General features: G+C 48.6%; 1 protein-coding gene across 1 annotated transcript in view; it reads right to left on the bottom strand.

Annotated features, from left to right (window-relative positions):
- SELENOI (selenoprotein I) overlaps positions 1–10,875 on the bottom strand; it is a 78,703-nt gene extending 67,828 nt beyond the window's left edge. Inside the window, exon 1 of the mRNA XM_082252169.1 lies at positions 10,740–10,875. Coding sequence (XP_082108295.1) covers positions 10,740–10,799 — 60 coding nt within the window. The 5' untranslated portion in view covers positions 10,800–10,875. The remainder of the gene's footprint in view (positions 1–10,739) is intronic.
- Positions 10,876–13,051: the final 2,176 nt, after the last annotated feature.

Raw genomic sequence — 13,051 nt, 5'->3', positions numbered from 1 at the left:
ATGGCCGGATGACGCGATCCCAGAAGACGGGCGACTGGACATGTCGCCCGTCATACAGCTAAGCGGACGGCACGGCGGGTGCTCGTTCTAAGGTAAGTATTTGATAATGAGCTAGTATACGATGCATTCTAGCTCATTATGTGTTTCTCTTTCAGGTCAAAAAAAAAATAAAAAATTTCGTATGGGTTTACAACCTCTTTAAAGACCAGGCATTTTTCTGACACTTGTTGCTTACAAGTTAAAATCTGTATTTTTTGCTATAAAAATTACTTAGACCCCCCAAACATATATATATATATATATATATATATATATATATTTTTTTTTTTTTTTAGCAGAGACCCTAGAGAATAAAATAGCAATCATTGCAATCTTTTATGTCACACTGTATTTGCACAGAAGTCTTTCAAATACAGTTTTTTGGGAAAAAATTCACTTTAATGAATTTAAAAAAGCGAAAACAGTAAAGTTAGCCCAATTTTTTTTGTATAATGTAAAAGATGATGTTATGCCGAGAATTGTGAGAGGATCATGATCTTTATTCTAAGCAGAAAGATTGTGATTCTTATTTTTTCCAGAATCATGCAGCTCTATTCTGCAGGCATTAGGCCTCAGCACTGATCTGTGTATTCCGAGGCCTGAGGAACTCTCCCCACTGTCAGAATACAATGACATAGCAGGGAGGATTCCCTCAACTACAGCAAATGTGTGGATGGGGGGATCCGCTCACTAATTTTTGTTCAACCCTTTAGTTGAAGAAAAAAAATAAATGACCCATGTATGGCCAGCTTAAAGGGGTTGTAAACCCTTGTTTTTTTTAAAAAAACAACAAACATGCCTATACTTACCTGCTCTGTGCAATCGTTTTACACAGAGCAGCCTTCTGGTCCCCCTCCAGCTCTACAGGTCCCTCCTCTTCATTGGGTGCCCCCTTGGAAAGCCGCTTTCCATGAGGGCACCTGTGCGAGCTTGCTCATGAGTCCTGCTGCTGTGTCTATTGTAGTAATTAAACTTTGTTAGCCATACTTCTCCCTTGCATCACAGTTGGGGGGGGGGGGGGCAATTAATTTCGCACTCCTGTGATCTGTTTTCAGCTGAAGCCCGCTGTTGGCTGACGTCGCAAAGCCAGTCCAGGCTTTGAAAAGATCCCGACTACATGGTCAGAATTTGCCCAGAAGCCTGGACCGGCACCTTAGCACTTTAGTGATAGCTGGAGGGGCAGAACAGAGAGACGGGGACTGACGGTCACGGCTCTGATCAGAGCCAAGGGGGAGAACTTAGCCATAACGGGTGTTTGATTGCTCAGTTCTCATTGCAGTGCCGGCAGGGGACAGATGCATCATCAGATCAATTCTGCATATACCTAGGCGAGTATAATGTTTGTTTTAAGTCCTGAACTTCTCTTTTGAAGAGTAGATTTAGTGAAGAAGCCAAGTTTATTATCATTTAAATGTAATTCTGGAAACTGTGCCCAATAAAAGGCAGGCAGAGGGCAAAAAAGACTAGTCACAGTTATTGTCAGTGGGCTCCCCGCTACCAACTTTTCTCCGTTACCCACTATGCCTTGTTCTGCCCTGTACTTATCTATTGAGTCGGCCATCTTTGTAATGGCAGTTTTTTGCAACAAAAACAGTGAGCAGCTCCCTACTGACTTCACCAAATCCCACCCCAAATCTCCTGACATTAGCAGTCAGAGACCGGAGTGCCTAGGCACACGCACATAGTACACTATTTTTCACAAGGAAATCAAGAAAAAAAAAAAGCGTCCTGCTTGGACACAATTAACAAAACAAATCATCTACTTTTTTAGTTCAGGGCCACTTTAAGATGCATAACAGACTATGGGGCCGCAGTGCTTGTACTAAATAAGCTATGAGATACACAACCAAGGAGAGTGGAATTTACACCAGGAATTCCTTTGACCTTGGTTATACTCAGCTGAGTCGTGCCTTACAAAAATAGGACATGCTTTCCAGAGAACACTGACACACACATCCTGTAATTACATAGGCTGAACCCGCAGGGTCACAATGTCCTGTGCCGACATGTGAGAGGCAGTAGATGCCATGCTAATGCCGAAGAGGTCAGCAGACATAGTGTCAGAAGGTCATATCTGATAGCAAACTACTAAGGCCAGCTATAACGGTTAGAAAATCCAGCAGGCTGGATGTACCAAAGTTGATCGATCAACTTGGTACATTCAGCCTGCCCATTAACGGTTTGAATATCCGAGTTTCTGCTGTGTATGGCCGGCCTATGTCTGTATAGGCTTTGACTTGGGACAGACAAGGACTTCCCCACACAGAGTGTATTGAAATGGTTTAATGTTTCTGGTTCAAAGTATGGAGCATCTGTCCATATTTAAGGGCCCATTTACATCTATGCATTTTCCAAATAAATCAATAGAAATGCATAAAAATGAGTGACAATGTATGCTGCAATGCACTTTTAATTAATATTAATGCCTTTACTTTCCCTAAATGGAGCCTCAGCCAAGCCCAAGCTCACTTAGGAGGAATTTAGTGTGAGTGCTATTAGAGTTCCAGCTAAAAGTGGTTGTAAAGGCTCAAGGTTTTTTACCTTCATGCATTCTATGCATAAAGAGAAAAAAACCTCCTCTGTGCAGCAGCCCCCAACACTAACCTGAGCCTGATTATCCTCCAGCGATGTGCATGAGAGCCTCGACCCCCCGGGGACTCTCCCTCCTCATTGGCTCCCACTGCTGTCAATAATAGCCAGTGAGCCAATGAGGAGGGGGGGCAGGGCTAAGCCATAGCTGTGTGTGAATGAACTGCTTGGATGCACCCATTGCAAGCTGCTCGCTCTGGGGGCACTCAGCAGGGGGGAGAGGCAAAGAGCATCGGCGAGGGACCTGAGAGGAGGAGGATCAGGGCTGCTCTGTGCAAAACCACTGCACAGAGCGGGGTAAGCATGACATGTTTGTTATAAAAAATAGAAAATTAAAAAAAAAAAAAAGCCCTTAATACCAAACTAGCTTAAAAAAGGCTCCCCCCCCCCCCCCCATTGCTGACTAATCCGTGTAAAAAAAGGTGTGTATATTTACCTATTTTGAGCCTGCTCGAGACACATGATACCCTGGTAGCCAGGGTATGCTGCAGGGGAGAGGCAAGAGCGCTCCAACAATGGCTGGGAATGCTGGAAGCGCCCATAAGCTCCTATGGTGCAGCCATTGTCAGCACTCCCTCCTCTCCCCTGCAGCAGTGGCTGGCTGACACAGGGGAGCACAGAAGTTCTATAATGGAGGCAGATACACCACATCACCTCTCATCTGGCACTGCTATGAGAAATTGCAATTCCCCTCATTCTATGAGGCCTCCATCTTCGCCTGGTCTTCCTTCCAGGTTTCTGCTGTCCAGACCGTGTACATGGGAGTCACTTCACCATGGCACGCTGCGGGTGTGGTAAATGTGATCTAAGCGACGAATGTGCGGCTCAGATTACATTACCGCTGGCTGACCAGGAGAAGTATTTTATAACAGACGAAACCACCAGGGTCTCTTCTGTTATAAAAACCTTGTCGTTCAGGGGTTGTTTGGAAAATGTACTTTAATACCGCTTTAAAGCTAAGAAAAGCATCTTCATACACAACACATGCAATAAAATATCTGCCCCAAGTCAGCTTTGAAACAAAACGAGCAGAAATTGGGGCTTGGAAAAGTAGATGTATATAGATGATATCATCGGGAATCATATTTACGTTCTTCAACCTTCCAATAGTCAAAATCAGGATTTGTCGAGGACTAGAAGAAATCCACTACAACCCAATACATGGAGGGGAAATTATACTGTCAGTACAGTAGAGGGAAGGGCTCTGTACAATGACAACAATCGTTATTTTGGTGCCAAAATAAGATGCGATCAGTGCCAAAAACACACTTTGACACGGATTCAGGACAAATTAATATTAAATTCAGAACAATTAGTCTGAGAGCATTCCCACCCTCAGCCACAGTAAAAGGGACACAACTAGAAGCCAATTGTAATATTCTAGGCAGATGGCCTGTCTGTCTCCCGGGATCTAGCCTGCCCTGATAAATTAAAATCGCAGATTCCACAACCCCCAACCCGCAGAATTATTATTTCCCTTTATAGTAAAAGCTACCATATGGCACACACAATGCTATTACCACATATACCACAAGCAGAAGAAAATAAAAAAAACCTTCATCCAACCACAACAGAAACTATCACTACGCGTCAGATCGATTAGATTACAAGGTCCACATGTGTGTAAACTCCAACTTGGGGCATACCTCACATTTCATTAATAAAGGGTTAGTTCACCTTTATCAAAAACTGACTCGTCAGGTAAGAGGGAGGGGAGGTCTATGCAGATAAACAAGCTGTGCAGGTCTGACTAAAGTTAAAATACCCTTGATGTAGGTGTACTGTAGGCCATTTACATACCTCCCGACACCTGGCTGGAACACTTCCAAGAGACAGCATACTCCCATCCTGCTTTGTTACTATGACGTTGCCAAGACACTCCCAGCCGATTCAAACCCCATCACAAACTCTCGCCTATCCCCCAGTAGCTGTGAACTCCACAATACTGCAACAGAGGGGTAGTGAACCACATGGGTGCAGGGATATGAAAGCGGATTCTTGTGATGGTGAGGGTGGCCAGTAACCGCTGGGAATGTCTTAGCAACATTCTAGCAACAAGGCAGGATGGGATCATGCCATCTCTGGGAGGTACATAAAAGGCCTACCCCTATATATATAAGTAGTCAGAGCTGCACAGTTTTTTTGTCTGCAGGCGCCCCTTACCTGCATAGGCAGATTTTGGTAAAGGTAAACTAACCCTTTAGAGCCCATTCACACTGCTGCGACTTGTCAGGCGACTTGTCAGCCTGACAAGTCGCGGTCGGTCGCTCGCCATTGAGTAGTACAGGACCTGTTCTAATAGGAGCGACACAAGTCGCTCCAACTTAGAAAAAGGGTCCTGTACTACTTTGGGGCGACCTCGGAGCAACTTGCATTGACTTCCATTACGCGAAGTCCCTGCAAGTCGCGCCGAAGTCGCGGTGCACGCGACTTCACAGGTTGCCCCCCGAAGTCGTGTCGCCTCAGTGTGAACCGGCTCTTAAAGCGGAGTTCCTGGCACAGAAACATTTTTTTAATAAACATACCCCTGGGACAGTCAGGGCTAGTACATTCCACAATGGCTAGCTTCTGATCTGTCCCGGTTCGCACTTACCTGCAAGAAGAAATAATCACTCAAATTTCTTCTTCAGCGTTGCCATCTCTGTTGTGGGCAGCTGAAGCCGGCGCGATCCTCTTCTGCATCCTCTTCCGTGTCTTCTTCTCCCAGAATGCGCCTGCATCGGCCCCTCTCGTCACTTCCGGTGCGGCGCCGCATGCCCAGAAGCATTTTAGCAGGGAATGCGGCATCGCCCCGGAAGTGATGAGCGGGGCCGGTGCCGTCGCATTGATTCCTGGGAGCGATAACGTTCATCTCCCAGGAATCATCGCAAGACAGGAAGTGACGGCGGAGCCACGGCGCAGAGGGAGGAAGTGAAGAATAGGTGAGTATATTCTATCTACAATTACAAGGCGAGTAAAAAAAAATATATACCTAACTATCCAATTCCTTTTCAGGTGAAGGAGACCAAGCGGACGGGCACAAAAAAAAAAAGGTTGATTTTGTGCCCGGAACTCCACTTTAAGCATGAGCCTGGTATCTGCATTCCCAGGGGAAAGTGGAGCAAACCGGATAGGTTTGCGGACATACACACCCTGTGGTGCCTCTTGTCATTTAGTGACAACAGTTTCCAATATCTCTCCCAATAAAGGATCCTTTTCAAAAGTTGACTTTTTTTTTTTTTTTTTTTTAACACTTGAACTTTTGAAAGAGTTCCAGCCACCTGTGAAAAAAAAATATATATCAGCTACAAAAACTGTAGCTGATGACTTTTAATAAAAAGCCACTCACCTGTTCCAGGATCCAGTGGTGCACTCAGCTCAGCCGTCTTCACCCGCTGTCCTCCCTCGGCGGCACAGGCATATTCACTATGGGCACCCAGCTGCGACAGCTTGCAACTTCACAGATGGGTGCCCACTGCACGTGTGAGTTGCTGTTGCGCATCGTGGATGCAGTCTTCTGGGACCTGTCAGTGTCCCAGAAGACGGCAGGGGAAGGAAAGAGAACTTCCGTTCGGCACTCGGAAACGGAAGTGGGAAGCAGATACCTGTCAAAATCGGGTGCTTCCCCTCCTCAAAAGTGCCAATTGTGCAAGAGGAGCAGGGGACGAGTCCTTAAAGCAGAACTTCCCTTTTTGGGTGGAGTTCCACTTTACCCTTCATTAACGGGTTAGTTCCCCTTTCCTTTAACCAGTGGCCTCCCAAGCCAATTCTGGCACTTCTCTCCTACATGTAAAAAATCAATTTGTTTCCTAGAAAATTACTCAGCACCCCCAAACATTATATATTTTTTTAGCAGAGATCCTAGGAAATAAAATGGTGGTAATTGCAACTTTTTAGGTCACACGGTATTTGTATAATGTGAAAGATGTTACGGCCGGATACCCAACATGTCACGCTTTAAAACTGCGCACACTCGTGGAATGACGCCAAACTTCGGTGCTTATAAATCTCAATGAGCTATGCTTTAAATTTTTTTTTTTTTACAGGTTACCAGTTTAGAGTTACAGAGGTGGTCTAGTGCTAGAATTATTGCCCTCGCTCCAACGACTGCGGGGATACCTCACATGTGGTTTGAACACCGTTTACATATGCCGACGCAACCTACATATGCGCTTGCTTCTGCGTGCGAGCACATGGGGACAGGGACGCTTTAATTTTATTTTTTATACTTTCCCTTTAATGTTTTACTTTTTGATCACTTTGATTCCTATTACAAGGAATGCAAACACCCCTTGCAATTGGAATAGGGCATGACAGGTCCTCTTTATGGAGAGATCGGGGGTCTACAAGTCCCCACATCTCTCCTCCTGCTGAAAAGCCTGAGATGAAAAGAAAAAAAAAAAAAAAAATGGCAGTGTTTACATCGGACACAGCTTCTGGCCTCCGAGAGCGCCCCCTTTCTCTCTCCTCATTGGCTAACTGACTTTGTTGACAGCAGCGACTGTCTCAGCCAATGGGGAGAGGAGCCCCGGTTAGCCGAGACACTCCTGCAACACCGCTGGATCTAGATGGAGCTCAGGTAGATATTAGGAGAGCTGCTGCACACAGAATGAATGTTTTTTATCTTAATACATAGAATGCATTAGGATAAAAAAAAAAAAAAAACCTTCAGCCTTTACAACTATTTTAATTTATTAAAACACAACAATAGGAAACCCGCATGCATATCTGATAATCTATGGCTAGGCATAAAAGATCTCCTGTGTAGTCATTGCTGAATGTGGCACTTGTATGGTCAAGCGACGTGAAGAGGTCACAGGGATGTGGCCGAAACCCACAGCAACCAGAGTGGAACCAAGCTGGAACGGATGTCAGCAGGAGGCCGCACTGCCATGGATGTGGGCAGTAGCGCTTTTCCACGCTTCTTCCTCAGACCCAATTGGCTGCTACAAAAACCAGTCTAATAAAGGCTCTGGGCAAGGGGCAGGACTAGAAGGTCAACTTAATTAGAAGTTTGTGGGTACTCCTAAAGGAAACCCTATCTAAAAGAACACAGCTGCCTTACATGAGGCAAATCATTTCTATAAACAGGGCTTTACAAGCCACGCTACCCTAAAAAAAAAAAAATTCTGACTTTTTAAGCTGGCTTCTAGATTCAAAGCAAATTTGTCAAGTCCTGGGCTGTCACCAATTCCCACCGTCACATAGCTGAAAAGGAAGATCTCCTAAAACATATCATTCAGTTCTGTCCTGCAGAGGCGATGGCTAAACAACAAGAAATGCCAAGTACATTCTCAGTGCATAGGAGCGAGATCTGGTGCAGATATTACGGGGGGGAACTTGACTGGCCTGCACAGAGTCCTGACCTCAACCCCATAGAACACTTTTGGGAGAGACTGCGAGAGCCAGGCCTTCTCGTCTACATTAGAGCCTGACCTCACAAAGAAGAATGGTCAAACATTCCCATAGACACACTCCTAAACTAATGACAGCTTTCCCAGAAGAATAGAAGCGGTTATAGCTGCAAAGGTTGGGCCAACTCAACATTGAACCCTCCGGACTAAAAGCTTGTACACACTTTATGGAAATCGGGCGAATATTTTCGTCCGAAGAACTTTCATACAATTTTCAGATAGTGTGTACACAACTTTCAACAGCCGATTCAGACTTTTTGTCCAAAAATTCCCGAAAAGGGACAAACTCCAAAAGGAACCGAACCAATGATTTTCATTTAATGTGCACTGTTTTCATACAAGAAAAGTCAGAAAAGGGAGCCTGCACATAATCAGAAACAAGAAAAAGCCTTTGTTGTATGAGAACTTTCATTCGGTTCAGACTTGCGTTGAAACAATGAGGAAAATGGGATGATCGCTCGGCTGATTTTCTTATAGCGTGTACCCCACTAAAAGCTGGGATGCCATTAAAGTTCATGTAAAGGCAGGCGTCCCAATACTTATGGTAATATAGTGTGTAATCTTCAGGGGCCCTGCTGCCCACATATAATGAACTTCACAGGGGCCACATGACCAAGGAGCAATATATAAAGATCCATCCCTGCCCTGTGTATATAGGAAGATATATAATAATCCCAGGGGAACTCTGTGCTCTAAGGGCCACATACAATGATCTCCTGGGACCCCCCCAAGGCCTTAAGGGCCAAAAAGAATGTTTGTGGGGCCCTGTGCCTCAGGAGAAAAATATAATGAGCCTGAGGGTCCCAATCCGAGGGGGGGGGGGGGGTGCTGAAGAGTCATGTATAGTGAACTCCAGGGGGGGGGGGGGGGGGAGACCGGTGTCAGAGGGACAACCTATATTGATCCTCAGGGGCCCCATGGTGAAGGGGAAATGTAGAAAGATCCTAGGAAGCCCATGCCTGAGGGGTAATGTGTAAACTTAAGGGGCCCCTATGCCTCATGTGCTACATATATTGAACCTGAGGGCCCCATGTCTGTATCATGACCTCTGGGTCATGTATAATGAGCTGCTGGGAGAGTGACATGTGTAGTAGCAGGGGCCCCATGTCTGAGGGGAGAGTCACATGTGTAGTAGCAGGGGCCCCCATGTCTGAGGGGAGAGTCACATGTGTAGTAGCAGGGGCCCCGTGTCTCAGGGGAAGAGTCACATGTGTAGTAGCAGGGGCCCCGTGTCTGAGGGGAGAGTCACATGTGTAGTAGCATGGGCCCCGTGTCTCAGGGGAAGAGTCACATGTGTAGTAGCAGGGGCCCCGTGTCTCAGGGGAAGAGTCACATGTGTAGTAGCAGGGGCCCCGTGTCTGAGGGGAGAGTCACATGTGTAGTAGCATGGGCCCCGTGTCTGAGGGGAGAGTCACATGTGTAGTAGCAGGGGCCCCGTGTCCTGTCACATAGAGAACCCATGTCTGAGGGTGAGAGTCACATGTGTAGTAGCAGGGGCCCCATGTCTGAGGGGAGAGTCACATGTGTAGTACCAGGGGCCCCGTGTCTGAGGGAAGAGTCACATGTGTAGTAGCAGGGGCCCCATATCTGAGGGGAGAGTCACATGTGTAGTAGCAGGGGCCCCACGTCTGAGGGGAGAGTCACATGTGCAGTAGCAGGGGCCCCATATCTGAGGGGAGGGTCACATGTGTAGTAGCAGGGGCCCCATATCTGAGGGGAGAGTCACATGTGTAGTAGCAGGGGCCCCATATCTGAGGGGAGGGTCACATGTGTAGTAGCAGGGGCCCCATATCTGAGGGGAGGGTCACATGTGTAGTAGCAGGGGCCCCGTGTCTGAGGGGAGGGTCACATGTGTAGTAGCAGGGGCCCCGTGTCTGAGGGGAGGGTCACATGTGTAGTAGCAGGGGCCCCGTGTCTGAGGGGAGGGTCACATGTGTAGTAGCAGGGGCCCCGTGTCTGAGGGGAGGGTCACATGTGTAGTAGCAGGGGCCCCGTGTCTGAGGGGAGGGTCACATGTGTAGTAGCAGGGGCCCCATATCTGAGGGGAGGGTCACATGTGTAGTAGCAGGGGCCCCACGTCTGAGGGGAGAGTCACATGTGCAGTAGCAGGGGCCCCATATCTGAGGGGAGGGTCACATGTGTAGTAGCAGGGGCCCCATATCTGAGGGGAGAGTCACATGTGTAGTAGCAGGGGCCCCATATCTGAGGGGAGGGTCACATGTGTAGTAGCAGGGGCCCCATATCTGAGGGGAGGGTCACATGTGTAGTAGCAGGGGCCCCGTGTCTGAGGGGAGGGTCACATGTGTAGTAGCAGGGGCCCCGTGTCTGAGGGGAGGGTCACATGTGTAGTAGCAGGGGCCCCGTGTCTGAGGGGAGGGTCACATGTGTAGTAGCAGGGGCCCCGTGTCTGAGGGGAGGGTCACATGTGTAGTAGCAGGGGCCCCATATCTGAGGGGAGGGTCACATGTGTAGTAGCAGGGGCCCCGTGTCTGAGGGGAGGGTCACATGTGTAGTAGCAGGGGCCCCGTGTCTGAGGGGAGGGTCACATGTGTAGTAGCAGGGGCCCCACATCCTGTCACATAGAGAACCCAAGCCTGAGGGGTGTGTCTAGCTCAGCCCACACACCAGCAGCTCCGGTAAAGGAGACGACACACTCAATGAACCCTCATTCAGAACGAGAGCACCGGAGCCACGCCCTTCCCCGGGCGCCACACCCACCTTGTAGCGGTCGAACCCGCTGAGCTGCTCGGTGGTGACGTACTCCCAGCTCGCGGCCATGGCGGGAAGCGGCGCGGACACCCGGTTTTCGCACTGGACTGGTTGAGGCAGCACGAGCCGACACGTGACGTCACCTCCGCTCGTAGTAAGAGGTGATGGGAGGGAACCCATCGGCCGATGCCACAGCTGGTCGTGGCGTCACATGACCCGCCCCCCTGTACTCCGCCCACCCGCTATCAGCCAGGGACGGAGGAACTTCAAGTCCCAGTATTCAACAGGGCTGGTACTGCGCATACTCGGCTCTTGAACACGTGACTCTGCATGGCCAGAACCCCCCCCCGCCTCTTGGTCGGGCGCCCTCTGCTGGTAAACCAGCAAATGTCTAAAATGTAATATTTATAACTAATGCACCTAACTGCCATTTTTATGAGGTAAACCTGATAAATTGCTTGGCAACGAAAATTACTAATCAGTCAATCACATGGCAGCACCTCAATGCATTTAGGCATCTAGATGTGGTGTAGGGTGACCACATGTCCCGGATTGCATTAGGCAGGTCTGTCCTGGGTCTAAGGGACCTTCATTCTAGGACAATACAGGGTCCCGGAATTATCCACAGCGCCAATCTGATGCCCCCAAAAAGGACGCCGCTGGCACTCATTGTGGGTCTGTGTCCTGGCGGACTCCTGGCTGTTTTCGATTGTTCCACCATTGCTGCTCCCTGGCTCGCGGCCTGCCTGGTGTCTGGCAAGCAGTGAGGTAACGAGGAGGAGACGGGGCCCCAGCTTTCCGAGCGGAGGAGGATTTACGTTCAACTCCTCTGCACCTACTGCTGAGGTCCCCCCACCTCCTCCTCGAGCTCCTCAGGCGGCATGGCTGCACAGGGTGGAAGATGAGGAGGCATTGCGGGCAGTGCAGACTGCAGAGAGAACAGTCGGCAGATACAGGGCTGTGTTTAATATTGATGGGACCCTGGGCAAACATTTTTTTGGGGCCCACCCCCCAAATCCACCTATCAACTATTTTTGGGCAGCGTGGGCAGAAGGGACAGCTGCTTTGGGCCCCACAACAATGACTCAGCCTGGGGCAGCTGCCCCTTTTACCCTGCATTAGAGATGGCCCTGGGCAGATGAGTAAGCTGGCAGCAGAAGACAGGACACTGACAGATGACATGTCACCTTCGGAGTGATCGGAGGAGGACATATCCTTAAATATCAGGGGTTCATGCTGGGACTTGTAGTCCTTCACTTTTGGGAGATGCGACCCCCTCAAAGGTGAAGGACTACAAGTCCCAGCATGAACCCCTCAGAGCTGAAGATGTGACACCCCCCCCCCGACCCCGTGTGGGAGGAGCCACATTAGCAGCCAGTGGCAGGAGGAGCGTGCACCTTCCTGGGGCTCCAATTAGTCCAACTGATGGCAGGCTGAGGGTGGCACTAGCAAATTACACTGCATCTGGTGGCTGGCTATGGGTGGAAAGTGGCACACTGCATCTGGTTGCAGGGTATGGGTTGAAAGTGGCACACTGCATCTGGTGGCAGACTATGAGTGGAAAGTGACACACTGCATCTGGTGGCAGACTATGAGTGGAAAGTGACACACTACATCTGGTGGCAGGCTATGGGTTGAAAGTGGCACACTGCATCTGGTGGCATGCTATGGGTGGAAAATGCCACACTGCATCTGGTAGCAGGCTATGGGTGGAACGTGGCACACTGCATCTGGTGGCAGGGTATGGGTAGAAAGCGGCACACTACATCTGGTGGCAGGGAATGGGTGGAAAGTGGCACACTGCATCTGGTGGCAGGCTATGGGTGGAAAGTGGCACACTGCATCTGGTAGCAGTCTATGGGTGGAAAGTGGCACACTGCATCTGGTGGCAGGCTATGGGTGGAAAGTGGCAGGCTATGGGTGGCAGGGGGCACACTGCATCTATGGCAGGCTATGGGTGGCAAGTGGCACACTGCATCTGGTGACAGGCTACATGCCCAAGAGGGTTAAGGCAGTGCTGGAAAATAATGGTGGCCTCACAAAATATTGACAATTTGGGCCCAATTTGGACATTTTCACTTAGGGGTTTACTCACTTTTGTTGCGAGGGGTTTAGACATTAATGACTGCGTGTTGAGTTATTTTGAGGGGACAGCAAATTTACACTGTTATACAAGCTGTACTCTCACTACTTTACATTGTAGCAAAGTGTCATTTCTTCAATGTTGTCACATGAAAAGATATAATAAAATATTTACAAAAATGTGAGGGGGTGTACTCACTTTTGTGAGATACTGTATTTAGTAAGAGAGTTATAATTGT

This window comes from Pelophylax lessonae (assembly GCF_965119305.1).
Source record: "Pelophylax lessonae genome assembly, chromosome: 3".
NCBI lineage: Eukaryota > Metazoa > Chordata > Amphibia > Anura > Ranidae > Pelophylax > Pelophylax lessonae.
This window is presented reverse-complemented; position numbering and strand designations above follow the sequence as displayed.